Source organism: Schistocerca nitens, chromosome 4 (genome assembly GCF_023898315.1).
Source record: "Schistocerca nitens isolate TAMUIC-IGC-003100 chromosome 4, iqSchNite1.1, whole genome shotgun sequence".
Lineage (NCBI taxonomy): Eukaryota > Metazoa > Arthropoda > Insecta > Orthoptera > Acrididae > Schistocerca > Schistocerca nitens.
The window spans coordinates 917,132,040-917,155,283 of NC_064617.1; the positions used below are offsets into that span (position 1 = coordinate 917,132,040).

General features: G+C 40.9%; 1 protein-coding gene across 3 annotated transcripts in view; it reads right to left on the minus strand.

Annotated features, from left to right (window-relative positions):
* Positions 1-23,244, minus strand: part of LOC126253520 (uncharacterized) — a 96,679-nt gene that overhangs the window by 56,337 nt on the left and 17,098 nt on the right. For all 3 annotated transcript variants that reach the window (XM_049954895.1, XM_049954896.1, XM_049954897.1), the window contains exons 3-4: positions 16,308-16,455; positions 5,109-5,521 (exon numbers count right to left, since the gene is read on the minus strand). In XM_049954895.1, coding sequence (XP_049810852.1) covers positions 5,109-5,521; positions 16,308-16,455 — 561 coding nt within the window. The remainder of the gene's footprint in view (positions 1-5,108; positions 5,522-16,307; positions 16,456-23,244) is intronic.

Below are 23,244 nucleotides of genomic sequence, written 5' to 3' on the forward strand. Positions count from 1 at the left end.
ATGTGCCAGTAAAATTTTTAATAATAACACTAGCCAATAGTGTAAAATTAAAAACTTTGTTTCAAATAAAATGACTGCCTTAGCAGAAAATATTAATAAAAGCCAAAGTTCTTTAGCAAACCGATAAAAATAACTTCATTGGTCTGCAAGGCGATTAATGCTTCACTGCCAGAAAGGTGGAAATAAAATAAAATCTGAAACTAATAATATATTTTAGCCTTCCATAATTATGTGAATGTATTGTAATTCACTTGATAGCTCCCAGCCACAGAAATCCATTTTGTTTTCATTTGACACGAGAGTAATAAAGAGGAAACAGCGAAATCACTAAACGTAAACACAACAATACTTCAGACTGTGGCAATACTAGATAGTGGTGCCCCCCCCTCCCTCCCTCCTCACTAGAGCATTTGAGGTAGGACATCAAAAATTTGTAACGAAATTGACTTTTCAAAAATATGTTCATTTTGGAGCGCACATCTTTCTGAAGAGTGTGATATATAAAACATGTGTTCAAGGAAATGTAAGACTTGTTGTTTGGTTTTCAGTGTGCAAAGTGGAAGGGGGGGGGGACACTCACAATTATTATTGGCTGGAATTATTTGTAACCCAGAGAACAAGAACTCTTCAGAATACTTGCACTCTTTATTGCCTATTAGCTAATAGCTTGCTTTTGTGTGTAACATAAAATTAAATATAGGATACATGAAACCAATCAAGAAAAGTACCCATTTCTTCAATCCTTTAAGTCCTAGAATTTTTTTCTCTCTCTAACATTGCTACAGCTTTACATGGCATGCTTTCCTTTCTGCGAAAGGATCTAATACCTCATCAAACTTCATCAAATGTTTTGCTACATGAAAACACAAAATGTCGTCGTCTAATACTGAAAAAGCTGTTAATACAAACAGTACCCAATACTGGTGTGGTTTCTCGATCTGATTATGTGTATTTTGTCACTGTCTGCTAGATAAAACGAAATATACCTGTCTAATACTGCAGTGATTGTAACACACACCAAGTAAAGAAGACTGTTTTGGCACAAACGGTCACTTTTGTTAGTACAACAGAATATAATATACGCTCCAGCTTCTCAAGCTTGACATCAAAAAGTAGTAGTACAAAATTTTTATATAAATTTGGAATAGTAATATTCTTCTATAATTTGCCTCATGTCCACATTTCTTCTCCTTCCTCATTCTAACAAATAATCTTGTCCTCACTAATTCTGTGACTGCTCGTATAGCCCTGTCCCCTTCTTTCTGCAGGAAAGTTTATTTCGAGATACAATGGGGATTCCCTGACAAAGACATGACGTACACTATGCACGCAAAAATCAACTTATGATTCACTCAGAAAATAATTTAAGAATATGTTCAAAAACCCAACAGTTATGCATTTCAAAATCTATGGATAATCGATACACCAACATGTGCTGGATACTAGGCGCTTTGTGAAACAAGGTCCCCTCCCCCCATTTCTACCATGCTGACATAATGTTCAGAGGTCACCGTGACTGCATCACTTCATTCATCCTATATTTTTTAAAAGAAAGAAAAAAAGGCTGGTGAAGCTGAAAAGGTTTTCCTAAAACTCAATAATGAAAGTTCTACTTATTAACATAACCATCTACATGAAAACGGGCTTGATCGGATTTCCAAAAAATTTGAATGAAGTTTGTAGCCTAACTGACTTAGCCATCAATTAACAAATTCTACATTCACACAATATTAAGTATGTACAGGTGAAACTGAAGTTGATGCGAGTATTCTTTGAATGCTTTGACAGTTGAGCTGCAATGATAAGCCAAGTTTTTGTAATTGAACAACAAGGGCTCTTTTCTGTGGCAGCTTGCACGTATCAACATTTTTGTGTACAGACAGAGCGTACAACCACATTATGCTCATTCTTCAAGGCAGAAACAGTCTCTTCGAGGTTTTGAATCAACACTGAGACTGTGTGTGATGACAGATCATTACTGTGTGGCATCAAAACTCTTGTCAAGCTGATGTCAAACAGTCACAATGTTGGAAAAACGCACATACTGAGACTGCACGGTCTGCATCACTCCACGGTACCTAAATGCCCATACAGCCACACAATTTGATGCCTTACATCCCACTTCTGCTACCAATTTCAAATTTTACCCCATCCCTGTGTCATCCCCTATTAGTGTTGATATGCAGATGCTTCTTTAAATAACTTCCTTATTCTTAAATAATTCATCGATATGATGGTCAACTGTGGTCCTGAAAAGGACCAAGATGATGTTTCTGGTGTGAAAGGATTAGCCGCCAGCGAAACCTGGCTGGAATAGCACCACCATGGATACGCAGAACAGTGGCTGCCAACAAGGAGAGACTGAAAGTGGAACAGGACAGTGCCCATCCACTGCATGGACATAATCCACCACAGCAACGGCTGAGATCGCCAAAGAGCTTCCTGAGAACATCTGAGAAGCTCACGATTTCACCAGAGAAGGCAAGACTGGAGTTATGGAAAATATCGACGCCTCACTTGCAGACGCCAGAAGCTGAAGAACTACCTCCTGGACACAACGAGAGCTGGATGGTGTGGAAATCTTTAAACAGATTACGATCAGGAGTTGGACGATCCAGAGACAACCTGAAGAGATGGGGCTTCATAACAGAAGATACGTCCTGTGATTGTGGACAAGAATAAACCACAAGCCACATGCTCCAGTGCCTTTTGTGCCATACATCCTGCACAAAGATTGATCTCCTGCAAGCCACTCCAAGCGCCTTGGAGGTTGCAAAGTACTGGGCACATGTAATATAAATACAATTTGTGTGTGTATATTTATTGATGTGTATGGCAACTGTAAATTTGTATGCTTCTGATTCGAGAAAACTCTTAAATAATGTAATGGAAAGTTATTAGTGAGATACAAATAACTGGCACTACAGCTTGAACAGAGTGAGGGTTGTATCAAAAGGAGAGGGCGGGTGGAGAAAGGAAACAGCGAGGAGGAAAGGCATTGGGTGTGAGGAGTAGCTGGTCACTGTAATGGGGAATGTGGCATCTGCAAGTTTACGACAGCACAAGTAGCAAGAGATGCACAATGACAAGGAGAAGTGGACTGGGAGGCAGAGAGAGGTTGTGAGTGTAGAATAAATCAAGTGTGTGTATGTGGGGGAGGGGTGGAGGGCAGCAGATGAGACAAAGGGGTGGAGGTAGAAGTGGGTGTCAGACAGGGGCTAGCAAAGATTTGGGCCACGAGTATTGTGGGATTGAAAGATGTGCCATTCCAATGCATTATTTAAACAGCTATGTAAAAATGGTAAACAGCACAACATCAAAGCTGACTAAAATGTGGTCTGGCTGCACCACTACATCATTTAGTTACTAAACAAAATGTGCTGATCAGCCCACAAGTATTTATAACATTGTCATAAACTTTACAACTGAGTGAGCAAACAAACAAAATCCATTTACTTATCAAATATTTTCTTTATATATTTTAAACACCTCTTATAGACTTGGTGGTACTATAACCAAAGTGGCTTGTTTTAGTGTTCAGATTAATTGCAGGGATCTTTAAATCAATTATGTAACGGTTTTGAGCTCTATATTAGTGTGGCCTTACTCAACTTCCTGTTCATCTCTCTCTCTAATTGATCTCATGCTGTGACTGATACAATCAAACCTAGTGACTGGGGAGAATAATACAATTACGTCTCTTTCAGACATTTTCTAGCTTTTCCCTCATCCTCAGTAATATCACTTTTAGATAGCTCCACCGGTGCTAATACACTTACTGCCTCTGAGCAAATTGTATCAACTACTATCAAGCCTATACTAATGAAATAGCCTGTTTTGCTATAATTTTCTCTATGGACACAAACTGGAAAGAGGAAGTGCACCGGACTTCCATTGTGGGCTGGTAGGGATAGTGTGTGGCAACAACTGGTATATGCCAACTACACTCAAATTTCAGAAACACGATTTAAAGCCCCCGCATAAATGTACCTTGCCGTAAAATTTCACTTGGCAGCAGTAAGCCACTGTGTGCTGTGGTTCAAAGATACGATCTCCACCACTTCTAAAGACGTTCTTTACAGACAGGGACAGAATATTTGGCTTACCAAGGAAGTTCAGTCCACAACAGCATATCAACAACAAAATTTTGGAAATTATGAAATTGCTCTGAAAGCTTTCACATTACAATTACAGGTCTTGCTGTAATATATTACTTTTTTATGCAAAGTAAAAATTTATTTCAAGAGATGCATAATTTTTTATGAAAAAATATGCAACCAATATGTGCATATCCATCAAGCTCTACTATACCTTTAAAACAGCAAAACCTGTCCTTTTAATGACAAACATTTTGATCATTGCAAACCAAATAAACGGATAAACCAAATAAAATTATTTTATTGTACAGATAAAAAATCTACTCACCAAGCAGCGACAGAACACACACATAAAATATGGTTATAAATGGCAAGCTTTGGGAGCCAGTGGTTTCTTCTTCAGGTAGAAGGGTTGAAGGGGAAGGAAGAGGGGTGAAGGAAAAGGACTGGAGATGTCCCAGAGCTCTTCAGTCCTTTTCCTTTACCCCTCTTCCTTCCTCTTTAACCCTTCCGCCTGAGGAAGGAGCCACTGGCTTCCATAGCTTGCCAGTTACAACCATTTTCTGTGTGTTTTCTGCCACCGCTTGGTACGTAGATTTTCTATCCAACCACTTAAATTATTTTATAAACTACATAAGATGTTTTCAGAATCAACTGCCTATTAATGACGAGTGGTGAAATATATAGAGTGAATGAGACATTTTACAGGAAGTCGTGCAGGATCCCAATTCCTATCTTGCTTGGGGTGTTAAAAGAATTTTAGTGTACCTATAAAATGGGAAGTGGCTTGTAATCTCTTTAAATTGCCTGTGTCTAGATAAAGTAGTCCACGGTTCTGAAATGCTCTTACTCTTTTACATTTCTGATTCTTTTACCTTCATAAGTCTAAATTCTGATTTAAGGTTCTCTTTCAAGCTAACAAGTTACACTTTGGATTATTACACTCTGTATAGATACTGTTAAATGTACATGAAAAAGCAATGATACAAATACTTTAATCACAGTACTGACCACTTGATGGATCCAGAACTAATGCTTGTTCAATGTATGGTACTGACTGGCTTGTTCCCTGATATCCATATTCCATTAGAACAATCCCTCTCATTCCAACAACACAGGCTTTACTAACATCATTAAGTTCCTTGAAAGGAATAACTGTCTTCAGTAATGTGCGAGCATCTGATACCATTCCTGACAGATACGCAAGATGTACTGCACAAGATCTACTAATATGTTTCAGGCCATCCAAATAAGGAGCATCCTCATTTCCTATTAAACTGTCACAAGTGTGCTGGCGTTCACGAGCTGCAGCAATATCGCCTTTGTACCAGTTCTCGTAACACAAAGCAAGCTGCAGGCCGCATTGTCGTAGCAATAAAATTGCTCCTTCTTCACCATCTAGCTCTTCTTCTTTCTCCTCTAACCTAGAAGTAAAATGAAACAAATCATACATTACTAGTAATTACATATGAAATATGTACAAGTGTAATAGTAGTAATAATAAGAATAAGAAGATGTTAGAAGAGGAAAAAGAAGGAGAAATTGCATCTCAAAATTAAGCCACGAGAATGCTTTTACATCCTACAGAATGTTCATCAGAAGAATGGATCATGAACACTTTACACAATATTAACAAAATTGTAACTGCAATGAAATCAATAAAAGTAATTATAACTGAAAAGAAGTAACTACAGTACAAACATATTAGCTGGTGGTCCCACAGGAATATTCAGATTCCAGTATGGAGGCAGAAAACAAAACTGAGGAAAGACTATTACCACCCTGCAGCCGACTGATGCATGGTGAATGTCACCAACTCTCTCTCTCTCTCTAAACACACACACACACACACACACACACACACACACACACACACACACACACACACACACTATGATTACATCCTTCACCAGGAATTTAACTACCACTTGCACTCTACAAAACCTTGTAATCTTATCTCTAATGTGATATTCCATTGCTCAGTAAATATATCAAGCATCCTAGTCCCTCCTTGCACCACTGCTCATATCTTGTAATCTCACGTGCCATCTGTACATGTGCAGCCCAGCTGCAAAACAATCCCTGCTGCAATCTAGTCACAGACACTCCCTAAACATATTAAAGAAGGGTCCACATACAAAAGCAGCACTGTTACATACCTCATACGCTATCTACCTACATCAATGGTCACTGCCGAATTACCAATTAACCACCTGTTTGCTGAAAATTCTGTACACCAGCCCACTAATGACCTCAACAATAGAATCAATACCCATCCTGTTGTCTTCCCGGTAAGAGCTCTTTGGACTTGATGGGTGGGAACACACTATTCAGCACATGTAGCACTTTCACACCACCTAAACGATCCTGTGACAAATGGCGTTCCACTTCGTCATCTCTCTATTAATCCATTTAAGGTTGCTCCAGATGGTTACTCCTTGATGTTTTACAGTAGATACTATTTCCAGCAATCTTTCCATCAATAGTGTAGTTGTACAGTAGTGGATTTATTTCTCCTCTTACGCGTGCACTATGTCACATTCGTTTACATTCAGAGTCAACCACCCGTTCCCACAAAGAGTCACTACAGTCTTCTGGTATTGCTGCCTTCTTCAAGACAACTGCATCATCTGCGAACAGCATTATGAGGCTTCTGACTTTTTCTATTACATCATTTATATTTAGAGTGAACAGTAACTGTCCTACCACACTTCCTTGTGGTACTGCTGAGATGACCTGCAATTTCTTCCAGTCACTTGCTCCAGTGACCAATGATAAACTGCTGCTAGAAGCAGAGCAAGTTCTTTCGCGTAATGTCCATAGAATCTCACAGGTACCCCATCTGGTTCAGAAGCCTTTTCACTAGTAAGCAAGTGTAATTTCTTTTCTATTCTGTGATTGTTTACCTCAATAGCTGCCATTTTGGCATCTGTATGACGACTGAAAGATTTGACCGTATTTTGATCTTCCGTTGCGAAACAAATTTAGAAGACCAGTTTCAGTATTTCGGTCTTCTCTCTGCCATCTTCTGTTTCAGTGCCAGTATTGTCACTGAGTGGCTGAATCAACTGTTTCAAATCACTTTCTCGTTTTAAGAAACACCAAAATCTCTTAGGGCTTTTAATCAGATCAGGTTGCAAAATTTTACTTTCAATATCATTGAATGGTCCTCTCAATGCTCTCCTTTTGCTCATTTTCGCTTCATTCTGCTGTTGTTCGTCAGCTAGGTTTTAAATTCTTTTAAATCTGCGATGAATCTGTCTTTTCATACAAAGCAATTTTCTAACGTGGCTATTGAACTACAGAGTATCTTCACCATCCTTTAAGACATTGTTCAGAACGCACTTGCATCTTGAACAATGCTTTTGAATTTTTTCCATTTGTGCTCCAGATTGTTCTCAGCACTGAATATTCGATGCCAACTACTCAGATACTGAGCAATTTGTATCCTGACACACGTACTAAGCAAGAATATTGCCTTATCTTTCTTAACAGTCCTTATAACATCCGTATTCATTGATGCTATCACTGTCTTATGACCACTGGTGCCCTCGTCTACATTAACTGCTTTGAAAAGTTCAGATTTGTTTGTTGCTAGGAGGTCAAGACTTTACATTCAAGAGTTGGTTCTCTAAATATCTGCTCAAAGTAATCTTCAAACAAAACATTCAGAATAACATCACCCGAATCTCTGTTGTTAGCCTCCCTTTTTCGTTCTATATCTGGCAAGCTGAAGTCACTCCCTATTACAATAGCAAATTTATTCATTAAATTCAAATGCTCTCTGAAGTGATCAATCACTACAGCTCCTGAAAGAAGCTGTCTACAAAAGCAGTTGATTACCGTCTTTGACCCAACTTTGAATGCTTAACTTCACACACATTAATGCACATCCAGGATCATGAGAAAAATGCTAGATATTATTGTGTTCTTTACTACAATAAATATGCCACTACCACTGGAATTTAACCTAACCTTATGATACATTCAAACAACAGAAAAAACAGACATCACACACACACACACACGCACACGACCACAGTCTCTGGCTACTGAGGCCAGACTGCGAGTAGCCGCACATGATGGAGGCAAGCAGATGGTTGGGGTACGGAGGAGGCTGGGGCAGCGACAGGGAGAGATAGCAAGGCAGGGGTGGCGTACGATGAAGTGCTGCTTGTGGAAGCGTAAGTAAAAAGACTGAGGGTGTGTGTGTGTGGAATAGAGGGCTGTGTAGTGGTGGAATGAAAACAGAGAAGGGGCCAAATGGATAACGACAATGACTAACAAAGGTTGGGGCCAGGAGAGTTATGGGGAGAGTTCCCACATGGTCAGTTCACAAAAGCTGGTGTTGGTGAAAAGGATCCAGATAGCACACGCTGTGAATCAGCCATTGAAATGAAGAAAGTTGTGTTGGGCGGTGTAATCACCAACATCCGATCCAGCTGTTTCTTGGCCAGTTTGTCAGTGGCCATCCATGCAAACAGACAGCTTGTTTGTTGTCGCACCCACATAGAATGCAGCACAGTGGTTGCAGCTTAGCTTGTACATCACATGAGTGGTTTCGAAGGTAGCCCTGCCTCTGATCGGATAAGTGATGCTTGTGACTGTACTGAAGTCAGCGATGGTGGGAGGATGTATGGAACAGGTCTTGCATCTATGTCATTTACAGGGATATGAGCCATGAGGCTAGGGTTGCGTGCAAGGGTTGTGCAGGGATGGACAAGGATATTTTGTAGGTTCAATAGGTGGCAGAATACCACTGTGAGGGGAGTGGGGAGGAAGGTGGGTAGGACACTCCTCTTTGCAGGACATCACTAGAAGCAGTCAAAACCCTGGCAGAGAATGTGATTCAGTACTATCTGGTACTGAGTAATGAAGGGAATGCTCCTCTGTGGCCGGACGGTGGGAATTTGGAAGGTGGTGGGTGACTGGAAAGATAAGGCATGGGAGATCTGGTTTTGAACAAGGTTAGGAGGGTAATTAAGATCCGTGATGGCCTCAGTGAGGCTCTCGGTATATTTTGAGATATGCAATGCCCACGGGTGGCTAGGTTATATGGAATGGACTACTTGGTATAGATTGGTTGACAGCTGTCGAAGTGGAGGTATTGCTGGTGGTTGGTAGATTTGATATGGACAGAGGTACTGATGTAGCCATCTTTGAGGTGGAGGTTAACATCAAGGAAGGTGGCTTGTTGGTTTGAGTAGGACCAGGTGCTTGTTCGGTTGAGTAGGACCAGGTGAAGCAAATAGAGGAGCAGGTGTTGAGGTTCTGGAGGAATGAGGCTAGGATATCCAAACCCTCAATCCGGACATAAAGATATCATCAATGAATCGGAACCAGCTGAGGGGTTTGGGATTCTGGGTGTTTACGAAAGATTCCTCTAGATGGCTCATGAACAGGTTGGTACAGAATGGTGCCATGCGGGTGCCCATAGCCGTTGACTATGACGAATGTTGAACCCTCCCTGATTCAGTTCACTCCTCCATCCAACCATGACCCACCCCCACAGTCCCCAAATCACCCCCTGTTAATTTTCCAGAATTTCTTATCTCGAACCTTGCCTCACCATAATTCCCCAAATCCCTCAACATGCAAATGAGCATTCACTACAAACAAATCAGGGGTACAGCTATGGGCACCTGCATGGCACCATCTTATGCCAAACTATTCATGGGCCAACTACAGGAATCTTTCCTAAAGGTTCAGATTCACTGATGACACCTTCGTGATCTGGATCGAGGGTGAGGACACCCTATCCACATTCCTCCAGAACCTCAACACCTTCTCCTCGATTTGCTTCATCCGGTCCCACTCAACTCAACAAGCACCTATTCAACCCAACAAGCCACCTTCTTCGATGTTGACCCCACCTCACAGACGGCTACATCAGTACCTCTATCCATATCAAACCTACAAACCATTAGCAAACCTCCACTTCAACAGCTGCCACCCATTCCATACCAAGAAATCCCTTCCACATAGCCTAGCCACCATGTGTAATGACGAGCGGTCCCTCTTGAAATGTACTGAGGGTCCCATGAGGCCTTCATAGGCCGTACTTACCCTCCCAACCTTGTACAAGCACAGATCTCCTATGCCTTCTCTCTTCAGTCAACACCACTTCCCCAAGTCACACTGTCCGGCCACAAAGGAGCATTCCCCTCATGACTCAATACCACCACAACTGGAGCAATTGAATCACATTCTCTGACAGGGTTTTGACCACCTCTATCGCACCCTGAAATGAGGAATGCCCTCCCACTATCCCCACCCCTCTCACAGTGGTATTCTGCCACCCATTGAACCTACACAATATTCTTGCCCATTCCTACACAACGCCTGCTCCCAACCCGTTGCCTCATGGCTCACATCCCTGTAATATATCTAGATGCAAAACCTGTTCCATACATCCTCCGCCCACCACCACCACCACCACCACCACCTACTCCAGTCCAATCACAAGCATCACTTATCTCATCAAAGGTAGGGTCACTTATGAAACCAGTCATGTGATCTGTCCGACAAACTGTGGCCAAGAAACAGCTGGACCACCCCGCTGCTGAGCATGCAGCCCAACACACTCTTCATTTCAATGACTGCTTCACCCCTTTTCCCATTTCAGTTCTTCACAGCCCACTATTCCACCAACACACCCTCAGATTTTTTTTTTACTTCTCCCCTTTCCACTCCCCCCCCCCCTCCATCTAACCTGCACCTACCTGCCCTGCCCTGTCTCCACCTTGTCCCTGTATGTTCCCACAAGCAATAACCCACCAACTCTACCCCACTATCCCTCCCCAACCCCACCCCAGTCTTCTCCTTACCTCCATCACCTGGTTGCATCTCCCATCATGCGCTATTGCTCACCATCTGGCCTCAGTAGCCAGAGACTGTGGTCGTGTGTGTGTGTGTGTGTGTGTGTGTGTGTGTGTGTGTGTGTGTGTGTGCGTGCGTGTAGCATATTATTAACAAAAGCCTTGTTGGCCATAAGCTCACTTTCTAACGGACTATCCTTATGATAAACATTCAAATCTGAAGTTAGTATCTCATTACTATTCACTTCCAGCTGCAACCAACTTCCTGTTCCTAATACTATCTGTGGACACGATTATCTTTAATATGGAACACTAATTCTGAGACCTCACCATGGATGTTCCTCCAGTTTACCTGTATCATATCACCCTTTTCTATTTCCAATCTGTGAGGATGAGCATTCTCCGAGAATAATGTGGCTGAGCTCTCTTCGATATCAGCCAGCAATTCATCACTGATACCGAGGGGGTGGTGGAAGGTACACTTGAAAAAAGTGCAACTCTCCACCCAATAATGGAGGTAGAGAAATTTACGTGAGATACCATCGCAGAATCGCCTGAGCCTCTGGTTTAGACTTTCCACTCTGCTCCAAACCAAAGGATCGCAATCAACTCTGGGTATGATGCACAAATAATGAGCTTAGCCTGCATCGTCAGTGGTAACTGCCTTCATCAAATTGGTCGTCAGCTGGAAGGTACTGAGAATGACCTAAGAACCAATGCGGCAGGTGTCATTCATGCTGACATGAGCAGCAATTTGCACCCCGTATGTTCGATAGCCGACGGCAGAGCCTCCTCCGCGTCTTGAATGAGATGCCGCCACCCCCCCCTTCCCCTCTCCTCCCTCCAAGGCGTGTATACGAAGTGCACATTGGCATTCTTTGTGAACTCACTTGCTATTTCCATGAGGGCCTCCACTGCCAACCTAATGTTAGAGCTTCCAGTGACTAGCACACCCACTGGGCAGTAAAATCAGCCACTGGTCCAGCAGGAGAGGTTCAGAAATGTTGACATTGGGTAGTATCTTGTCCCTGTTGCTAAGGCTTAATGAGTCAGCCTCAGAAGATGCAGAAACAATGGGGTTACCAGGCGTTTCCACAAAAGGTGCCCCAAGTCTCATATCACTGCCCCCTCCCCCCGATCTTGCTGCAACTATGGGCAGTAGCCTGAAGCCTTTCGACTGTGGCCAAGGTAACTACTGCCTGTGTATGGGCAAGTGACCAATTCTCCTAGTATCTGCACACAACAAGCACAGTCTCTACCCGTATAGTACTGTATGAAAGATTGTATAAAATCTCATAAAATACAAACAAGGCAGTCAGAATTAACAGAGAGGGAACAAACAGACAACTGCATTGAAATTTTTTTGTTGACACAACTTATTGATTGTTTCACAAAGAATAATTTACTAGCAGAAACACAGCATGGCTTCAGAAAGCGTCACAGTACCATTACGGCAATTACCGAATTTCTCCACAAGGTGTATGATGCCCTGGATGAGGGAATGCAGACAGCAGGGATATTTCTAGACCTTACTAAAGCATTTGACTCAGTGAACCATGTGCTACTAGTAAGCAAACTGGAAACTTACAATATAAATGCCACATCCATAAAACTACTGATCATTTATCTGACCAATCGTAAGCAGCGTACAAAGCTGAATTATGAAATTAATGATCAGATCAAACATTTCCAATCCAGCTATGAAACAATAAAACGTGTACCTCAGGGCTCCATATTGGGCCCTTTCCTTTTCCTGGTCTACATTAATGATTTAGAGGCACCTCTGTTCTCCCAATTAGTAAGTTACGCAGATGGCTTAAGTCAAATAACTACTTACATCCATGATCAAGGTCTAATCAGCTGTCAAACGAATATTGCCGCGGATATAAACATGAAATGAAGTACGATGAGGCCAGTAACATGGTGCAAACGCTCAGTTTCTGGGACAGTATAATTAAGGAATGTATCAAAATAAAGATGTCAGAAAACATAACAGAGACAAAGTGAAAAGTGATCACGAAAAGCAACTGCCAAAAATATGAGGGTAGTTCAGAAAGTAACCACTATATGATGGTAAATAATACTCACGAAGAAAAAAAATTATTATATTGACCTTGCGACTACAACTTTCTGTTATTTTACAATTATAGTTGGTGGTGACTTTAATTTACTCTCACTATGTTGGCGAAAATACAAACAAGGTACACATAAAACATCATCTGAACTTGCACTAAACCCATTCTCTGAAAACTACTTCAAGCAGTTACCCACGCGAATAGTAAATGGTTGTAAAAATACACCTTGACCTCTTGGCAACAAATAATCTTGACCTAACAACAAGCATCAAAACAGACAGGGATTAGTGAACACAGGGTTGATGTAGCAAGATTGAATACTGTAACCCCCAAATCCTCCAAAAATAAACGAAAAATATATCTATTCAAAAAAGCAGATAAAAATGCCTTCCTGAGAGACAAACTGAGAGACTATCTCCACTCCTACCAAACCAACAATGTTGGTATACATCAGATGTGCCTTGAATTCAAAGAAATAGTATTGACAGAAATTGAGAGATTGATATCAAATAAATTAACAAACGACGGAGCTGTCCCCCCTTGGTACACAAAACAGTTCAGAACACTGTTGCAGAAACAATGAGAAAAGCACGCCAAACTTAAATGAATCCAAAATCTCCAAGACTGGCAATCTTTTACAGCCACTCAATGCGAGATGCTTATAATAGTTTCAAGAATGAAACTTTGTCTCGAAACACAGCAGAAAATCCAAAGAGATTCTGGTTGTATGTAAAATATGCTAGCAGCAAGATGCAGTCAATGCCTTCTCTGCACAATAGCAATGGAAAAACTATTGATGACAGTGCTGCAAAAGCAGAGTTGCCAAACACAGCCTTTCAAAATCCCTTCAACAAAGAAGACAAAGTAAATATTCTGGAATTCAAATCACGAACGCTTAATAAAAGCAAGTCTTCTGATCTAAACTGTACACCAGTTAGGTTCCTTTCAGAGTATGCTGATGCAATAGCTCCATACTTAACAATCATATACAACTGCTGGCTCAACAAAAAATCTTTACCCAAAGATTGGTAAGTTGTACAGGTCATACCAATATTCAAGATAGGCAGTAAGAATAATTCACTAAATTACAGGCCCATTATCATTAACTTCAATATGCACCAGGATTTTGGAACATATACACATTCGAACATTATGAATTATCTCAAAGAGAACAGTCTACTGATACACAGTCAACATGGATTTAGAAAACATTGTTCTTGTGAAACACAACTAGCTCTTTACAAATATGCAAGTGTTGAGTGCTACTGACAAGGGATTTCAAATGGATTCAATTTTACCAGATTTCCAAAAGGTTTTTGACACTACACCACACAAGCGGCTTGCCGTGAAATTGCATGCTTATGGAATATTGTCTCAGTTATGTGAGTGGATTTGTGATTTCCTGTCAGGGGGGAGTCACAGTTCGTTGTAATTGATGGAAAGTCAGAGTAAAACAGAAGTGATTTCTGGAGTTCCTCAAGGTAGTGTTACAGGCCCTCTACTGTCCCTTATCTATATAAATGATTTAGGAGAAAATCTAAGCATCCGTCCTAGGTTGCTTACAGATGATGCTGTTATTTATCATCTAGTAAACTTATCAGAAGATCAAAACAAATTACAAAACGATTTAGAAAAGATATGTGAACAGTGAGTAAGTTGGCAATTCACCCTAAATAAAGAAATGTGAGAGGTCATCCACATGAATTCTAAAAGGAATCCATTAAACTTTGATTACGCTATAAATCGCTTAAATCTAAAGGCTGCAAACTCAACTTAATACCTATGGATTACAATTACGAACAATTTAAATTGGAAAGAACACAAAGGAAATGTTGTGGGGAAGACAAACCAAAAAATGACTTTTATTGGCAGAACACTTGGAAAATGTAACCGATCTACTAAGGAGACTGTCTACACTACGCTTGTCCGTCCTCTTCTGGAGTGCTGCTGCACAGTCTGAGATCCTTACCTGACAGGATTAACGGACTACATCGAGAAAGTTCAAAGAAGGCCAGCATAACATTTCTGTCGCAATTTCCTCCACAAAATACATTCAGTTTCAGTGAGACTCTTTCATGTTCAATGGCAGCTTTTGTGACCTTCAAATTCTTACATTATGGTGGTTTACTTTACCCGATACACAAACCGTTGATTTGCTCAAAAAGACAAGTCATTCAGAAAAAGGTTCTCTGCCACATCCTGGAAAGCTGAAATGCAAAACTCGTACCTGATGGTATCCTCCCCTCAACCACCAGATTTTCTGAACTGTGCAGATGAGAGTTATCCTTGCAACACTCTCTGCTCCCAAACTTATACTGGCCTCAACGTACAGTGCTCACACCCTCTATCCAACAGTTTCCACCACCTCTGTCCTATAACCTCCTCCCTGTCCCCATCCCCTCACCAACACTGTATGCTGCCTTCTGCCAAAGCAGTTGCCTGTCTTTCCCATTCCCTGCTCCCCTCTTTTTCTGCTCCCTGCCTCTGCTATCCCTCCCTCTTCCCTGCCCAACTCCAGAATCCCGCTCAACGTGACGGTTGCATTCCAGTTCAAGCTAATGGGGAGATAGTGTGAGATTTGCTTGCTTATGGGAATATTTTCTTTCTGAAGGAGGCTTTGGCCAAATGCTAAATGTGTGACAGTCTTTTTGTTGTGCCTGTCTGCAACTTAATGTATCATCTTTACTGTGAGTCGGAATCTATACCAACAATTTCCATTACCTGAATGCACGAATTATGTTCATTTACAGCTCTGGTTCTGTGTAACCTGAAGCCATCTGTTTTACATTATATAGTAGATTGTTGAACTGTACCTCTAACTGTCTTGCAGCTAGCTTCAAAAACATTTACTTTAAGAACCATACCTGCCAGAAGACATGGAAACCAACAACTTCTTTTCATATCAAACAGCCAAAGAAGGTTCACTGGCAAATTAGTGTCTATAACTTATCTAATATTATTGCAAATAACCCATTTTATAGATATTATTGTAACTGGCTGGTTAAGTCACTTCAAAGGAAGGGGGGAAGGGAAAGTAATACTAGCTCCAATAGGACCACAACTAGAAAATCACTGAGGTCTCCAAGTCAACTTTCACGCTGAGGCCAGCTTTTACTTAATGAACAGCACTTCACACGTAGCATTTCTTATCGTCAAAGACTCACCACCTCATTATTTCCCATTAATCACCACATCTGCAAAAATACGAAGTACCTGTCATCAACTCTCTGTGTTTATGTATGATTTTATTTGAGTCTGTGAAAATTACAAGTAATTAAGATACCAGCATTTATGCCTGTGCACAGCAAATACAATACCTCGTTATGACATTTACTGGCGATTTGTGAATCAGCATATCTTTCATTTCCCAAGTGAATGGGCACTGCAAGGCATCAAGCTGGTGCTGAAGCTCATCACCTAGGGATATCTTCTCGACTGAACCAATAAGTTCATCAATTTTTGAGTCTGCAAATGTGAACATATTAATGTTACATCTCCAACATTACCATTTTACGTCAAACAAGAGGTATAAACTTCAAAAATTTAAAATATGTCACAACAACAACATAAAAATTTTCTGTGACACGGGTGAAAAAAACAATATGATACGTCAATACATTACTACTCACCACACACAGGAAGTAATGAGCGGCACACAGGCAAATGTAAAGTACACTTGAAAGTACAAAGAGCTATCAGAGAAGGTCCTTCCTCAGATGCAAGCACGCGTGCGCATGCACACGCACACACACACAAACACACCACATGGCCACTGTTGTCTCTTAACACTGAGGCCCAAATGTGATGAGCAGCCAACTCTGGTGGGGTGCGTAGTAGGGACACAAAAGAGGCACGGGTCGGGGAAGGATAGCAGGGTATGGGTAGGGAAAGGTGCTATAGTACTGCCTGTAAGTGCGCAGTGTGTGTGCAAAAATGTGGAGGGAACAGGGCAGTGGGCTGTTAGTTACAGCTTAAGGATGACTGGGAGGCAGGGGGGGGGGGATGTGACAGGAGAGAGGGGGAAGGACCACACAGGTATGTTTGGGGGACAGCAAGTATGTGAGGCTGGAGTGGCAGAAGGTAGAGGCAGGTTGAGGACAGGGACTAGTAGAGTTTGAGGCCAAAGGGGTAACCTCCATGCCGTACAGTGGATTACACAGTATCTATGTCAATGCAGGTGTTATGAGAACAAGGGCTATGTTTGTAGCAATTCCGGGATGCACAATTCTGAAAATCTGTTGTTGATGGGAAGAACGCAGATAACAAAGACGGTGAAGTAGTTGAACTGAAGCATACAATGTTGTGCAGGGGCAATTGAGTGCTCCTGCTGTCTCTTTATCACCATTTGGAGCTGACCTTTCATGTGGGCAAGCCTGAACCGCCCACTACAGTCCTGTCAGAGGCATCCCTTACCCCAATAAAGGCAGGACCATCTGTGAAAGCAATCATGAGGCCAAACAACTTAGCTGCAACCACTGTGCCACATTCTATGGGGGCATGGTCATAACAATCTGTCTGTCCGGATCAATGGCCATAGCCAAACTGTGACCAAGTGACAGCTGGACCATCCTGTTGCGAACATGTCACACAACACTATGTGCTTAACTTCAATAACTGGGACACAGACTGGGCCATTTGGAGTCCTCAAACCAACTACACCTTTTCAGAATTGCGCAGGTGGGAACTCTACCTACAACATATTCTTGTTTCTGTGACCCCTCTGGCCTCCAGTCTCTCTAGCCCCTGTCTCCATCTGCCTCTATCCCCTTACCTGCTCCCACTCCATCCTCACACATGCTTGCTACAACAGCAGCACACTTTCATAAACCTTTCCCTTCCTTGCCTCTCTCCTCTCCCTTTTCCATTCAAGCGACAGACTCTCGATGCTACAACCCACTATCCTGTTCCTGCCACATCCCAGTACACTTCCACAGGTAACTTTACACAAATACATCACCATTTTCACCTCAGTCTTCATTGCAGGTACATCATTCCACTTCAAAAGCAGATTTCCCAGGCCATCACATCCAATCCTGGTACTGCTGATCCCTCCAAAGAACAACTTCAGAGCACACCACTGGTGACTGTATTATCCTGGTCTGGAATGTACTGATCAGCTACTGCGTTAACACCATGAATTCCTAGTATCATGCCCTGAAATGAGATCCAGCCTGACTGAAATTTTGCCCACCACACCTAGAATAGCTTTTTGTAACCGCCCCAATTCCCTCAATGTTCTTGAAGAACCCTATGTTCCTTCTGGACCCATTTACCCTATGGCTCCTATCCTTGTGACCGTCCCCGCAGCAAGACTTGCCCTATGCACCCTGCTACCACAACCTATAGCCGCATTGTAACTGGCAAAGATGAGCCCTTGTGAAACGGCATGTCATGTCAGCAGTTATGTAAACACTGCTCAGGCTTTACATTGGCATGACTACCAACATATTATCAATTAGGATGAATGGGCAAAGGCAGAGGGTATATAATAGGAACACACAATATCCTGTTGCAGAGCACACTCTAAAACATGCCAATCATGACTTCAGTGCCTGTTTCACCACATGCGACATCTCGATTTTTCACCCAGACACCAGTTTCTCAGAACTACCCAGGTGGGGACTAGCACTACAACATGTCCTTGGATCTCGCCACCAACCTGGCCTTAATTTATGTTAATTTCTTCCACTTCAGCATTTCTTCACAGTAACTACTCTTTTCTTCACTCTATTTTAGTTTTCTACATCTTTCACTGTCTTACCCATCTATTTTTCATCAACCCCCTCCCACCTCTGTTACGTACAATGCAATTAGCTTTTCACTCTTATTAACTCATGCACGATGTTGAAGCAGTAACCTCTGTCTTGTATATTACCCTGTCTTCCACCTTTAAGCTCTCAGGTTTTCAAATCTCGTCCGATGCCGAGTCTTTCCTTCTCATTCCATAAAGAAAATCTCCCCTGACCTGCAGTTCTGGGTGGCTTTCCCGAAATCTACCCCTTTTCCTAGACCTCTCCAGGCCTTTTGCTTCAACCCTCTTCCTTTCCCTCCCTCAACCCTTCTTCCTGAAGAAGGAGGTATTAGCTCCAAAAGCTTGACTAATTACAACCTTCTTTTGTGTGTGTGTTCTCCCACCGATGCTTGGTGAGTAGATTTTTTATCTATCTAATTAAATTATTTTGGCAAAAATTGATTGTTTTTGTTTTTATATTAGAACAATTTGTCTGCCACAAAAGCGTCTACTTGGGTTAAAAACAAATGTTTTGTCACAAACAGTTGTCAACTCTTGTGAATGCCTTAAAAAGCATGTAGTAGGTTTTCCAATATTACTTAATAATGTCACCACAACTAACGCACTGTTCCCATCCTGTGTTCGCTGTATGGATGGAGTTGTTCTTTTTAAACAAGACTGTTACATCAATTTCACTAGACTCTACTGTGAGTCAGCATAAGAATTCTCAATTAATCAGGCACAGCTCCGAATTCCCAATTCATCATGCACAACTCCACGTATGACCCTGATGGCTAATTTTTTGCTAAACATTGCCTTCCAATTTACTACCCCATATGACACCAAAAAATTTATGCATGCAAAGTAAACATGTTTTGGTGAATTACTGGGGCACCTACATCCAGCTTCTACAAAATGTCTTGAAAATGTGACTTATACAATAGCTTGCCAGTTACCATCAGTCACAGTCTTCCAATTCTTTAATTTATGTGCAAACAGAGTTGCATCTAACAAATTGGATTTATGAATATGATGCTGCAAAATCCTGACTGGAATGTAAATTGTGGAACGGTAATCACTCACCAAACAATGGAGGCATCGAGCAGTCAACAGGCATATAAAGAGATTGAAATCCTTGTTAACCTTTTGCTTGAAAGCTAGCAAAAGTTTCAATCTTGTTTACGCTTCAGCTGCAAAGTTTATGACAGTCCAATACTAGTGCAAAATATTTCAGTAGGTGTGCTGGTTTTGACTTATGAGCCATTTTCAATAAATGGTGAAATGTTTCTTGGTCAAAAGGCATAATTCCACATAGTCAACATCTGGGCAAAATAAAGCAACATATGGCCAGTGGCACTATAGTATGTGGCACCCAGCAAATTACTGTCAACCGCGTGAACCAGCTGTTGATATAACATTTTGCATCTTGTTAGCAACTGTCAGTCAGTGGATCCATGCAGCTTGCTGCACATGATATGCAATGGATAACTGAAAAGGTAATTTCATTTGCTGAAGATTATAGTAATTTACACGAGTTGTGGGATATTTAAAGTAGTAACTACAACATAATAGATTAAAGTAATGATATGCTGGGGCAGAGTGCCATGAATGTGGTTGTAGTATTTTAGAAGCAAAGAAAAATAACAAGAATATAGACAACATACAGTCACAAACATAATAACATCAACGGCCAAAGAAAATTTGAACATAACCTAGGAAAGGAGGAAAATGGTTTACATATGACCTAACAAGTTTGTTATATGGTGGTAATTAATTAAAAAAAAATCTTTAAACAGGCAACCTACATCATATGACATCTGGCAACACATTTTCAGGGTAACAGCAACCTGTCTGAGGATGCATCAAATTATGTTGGGGGTTGCCATATTTGTAGCCTTTGGCCAAAACCATTCTGTGAAATTGAGAAATCTGTAACAATTACAGTAACTCACAACTCATCACTACTTGCTTTTCACAAGTGTTTTCATGAAATGTATTTCGATTACTTCTGCAACTTTTACAATCTGTCAACAATTTCAAATCACCCTCTTTGTCATCTGTCCTAAGACCTACAGCTATGTTGCTGAATTCACAAATAAAAGTTAAAAAAGTCTTATTTGGACAAATCCGTACTAATGGTGAGTACAGTATATCTACGACAAAAATCACTATTGAAGATAGTTAAAAAATATTCAGGATGCTAAGTGAGTCTGTGGTAAATTACTGTGTTTGACTTTTTATGTACACTGTGGAGCAAACTATGGAGATGACAAATGTATGAGGTAGTCTCACAAATATTAGTAATTACAGGCATTAGTGTTAACAAACATTTTTGCATTTTTTCTTTGCTTCTGTTCCTATAACTAAAATCCTCTCATCAGTTAATAGTTATCCCCTAAGTCATTTTAAGAGAAACAGTTTTTAATCAAGCATGTTGTAGGACGTGCTGCATGAAAGAAAGAGAGAATCCTGTCCCACATAGACAAGTGATTCCTGCATAATTCTGGAAGGCATGAAATGATTCAACTCTCTTTTGAGGAGGGAAAAAATAAACAAAACTACAAAATATAAACAGAGCTGCAGAGTAGTCAATCTTGTCCCTACCGCACACTATTCGGCATTCCAGCTTTCATGGTGGATGGTATGCAGTAGAGGTTTTAAAAACAGTTTCATTAGGTTTTCATAAAATTTTGACAAAGCATTTGGTAAGTAATTAGTATTATATGCACTGACTAGCTGTAACTCTGCTTTACAAATTTTGTAAAGTAAATTAACTTCCCTACTCCACAGACCACCATAACAGTGGAACAGGTGGTCGGTTAGAAAATTTTAAGGGTGAGTGCTATAAAAGTATTTGAGAACACCTGTCATTACTATTGAATCTACAGTTTTTGGAGATTCTATGCTGAGGAGTGTCACATCTGCTGACATTTTGCTCCTCTAGATGAAGACAGGAAATGAGTGACCCAAAAAAAGAAAAGGGCAGATAAGGACCAATAATCTGAGTAGTGACTGTCATACTGATGTTTTAGTTCAAGTTTACCCGAACAAAACATACACAAGTTACAATTGCTGGAACATTTCAGAAACAATGAGAATTCCTTGGCACCTTGAAGAATGAAATGTGAAATTAAATATCGTAGATTGGGTTCACTGCAACATGGTAGATCAGAGATCAGGCTCAACTGCCACCACACAGTCTTTTACTTAACTCTGCTGTTGTCCTTGGGTCAATATGACCCGACAATAAATTTATCTTTCTATTACTAGGTTAATGCCTGGTGCTTGTAAATTTATGTATTTGTTTCTATTCATAATTACTTCTCAAAAACCCCGGTGTTGTTGAAAAACATCCCCTGTTTTTTAATAACTGAAATATGTACACTTGCATTCCTTGGATCATAATGACCCAATTGCTTTTAAATACTCATTTATACACTTGTTTACGTTCCATTATATCCAATCCACACACATATCAGTTAACATAACCATGGAGTCCACTGCTTGCTTTGCAACAACAGACACTGTATTGTTGAAGACGTTACATCCGACTGAGCATTAAAGGAAAACATTATATTTTTAGCTCTTGCACTAAATAGTGGTGTATATTTATCATACCCAAATACTGCCTGACTGATAGTGAATTAGAAACAATAGGCAATGCATCTAATAGTTGCTGTTGTTGTTGTCTTCAGTCCTGAGACTGGTTTGATGCAGCTCTCCATGCTACTCCATCCTGTGCAAGCTTCTTCATCTCCCAGTACTTAGTGCAACCTACATCCTTCTGAATCTGCTTAGTGGATTCATCTCTTGGTCTCCCTCTACGATTTTTACCCTCCACGCTGCCCTCCAATGCTAAATTTGTGATCTCTTCATGCCTCAGAACATGTCCTACCAACCGGTCCCTTCTTCTTGTCAAGTTGTGCCACAAACTCCTCTTCTCCCCAATTCTATTCAATACCTCGTCATTAGTTATGTGATCTACCCATCTAATCTTCAGCATTCTTCTGTAGCACCACATTTCGAAAGCTTCTATTCTCTTCCTGTCCAAGCTATTTATCGTCCATACACGGCTACACTCCATACAAATACTTTCAGAAACGACTTCCTGACACTTAAATCTATACTCGATGTTGACAAATTTCTCTTCTTCAGATACGCTTTCCTTGCCATTGCCAGTCTACCTTTTACATCCTCTCTACTTCGACCATCATCAGTTATTTTGCTTCCCAAATAGTGCCTCATTTCCTAATCTAATTCCCTCAGCATCATCCGACTTAATTTGATTACATTCCATTATCCCCGTTTTGCTTTTGTTGATGTTCATCTTATATGGTCCTTTCAAGACACTGTCCATTCCATTCAACTGCTCTTCCAAGTCCTTTGCTGTCTCTGACAGAATTACAATGTCATCGGCGAACCTCAAATTTTTTATTTCTTCTCCATGGACTTTAATACCCACTCCGAATTTTTCTTTTCTTTCCTTTACTGCTTGCTCAATATACTGATTGAATAACATCGGG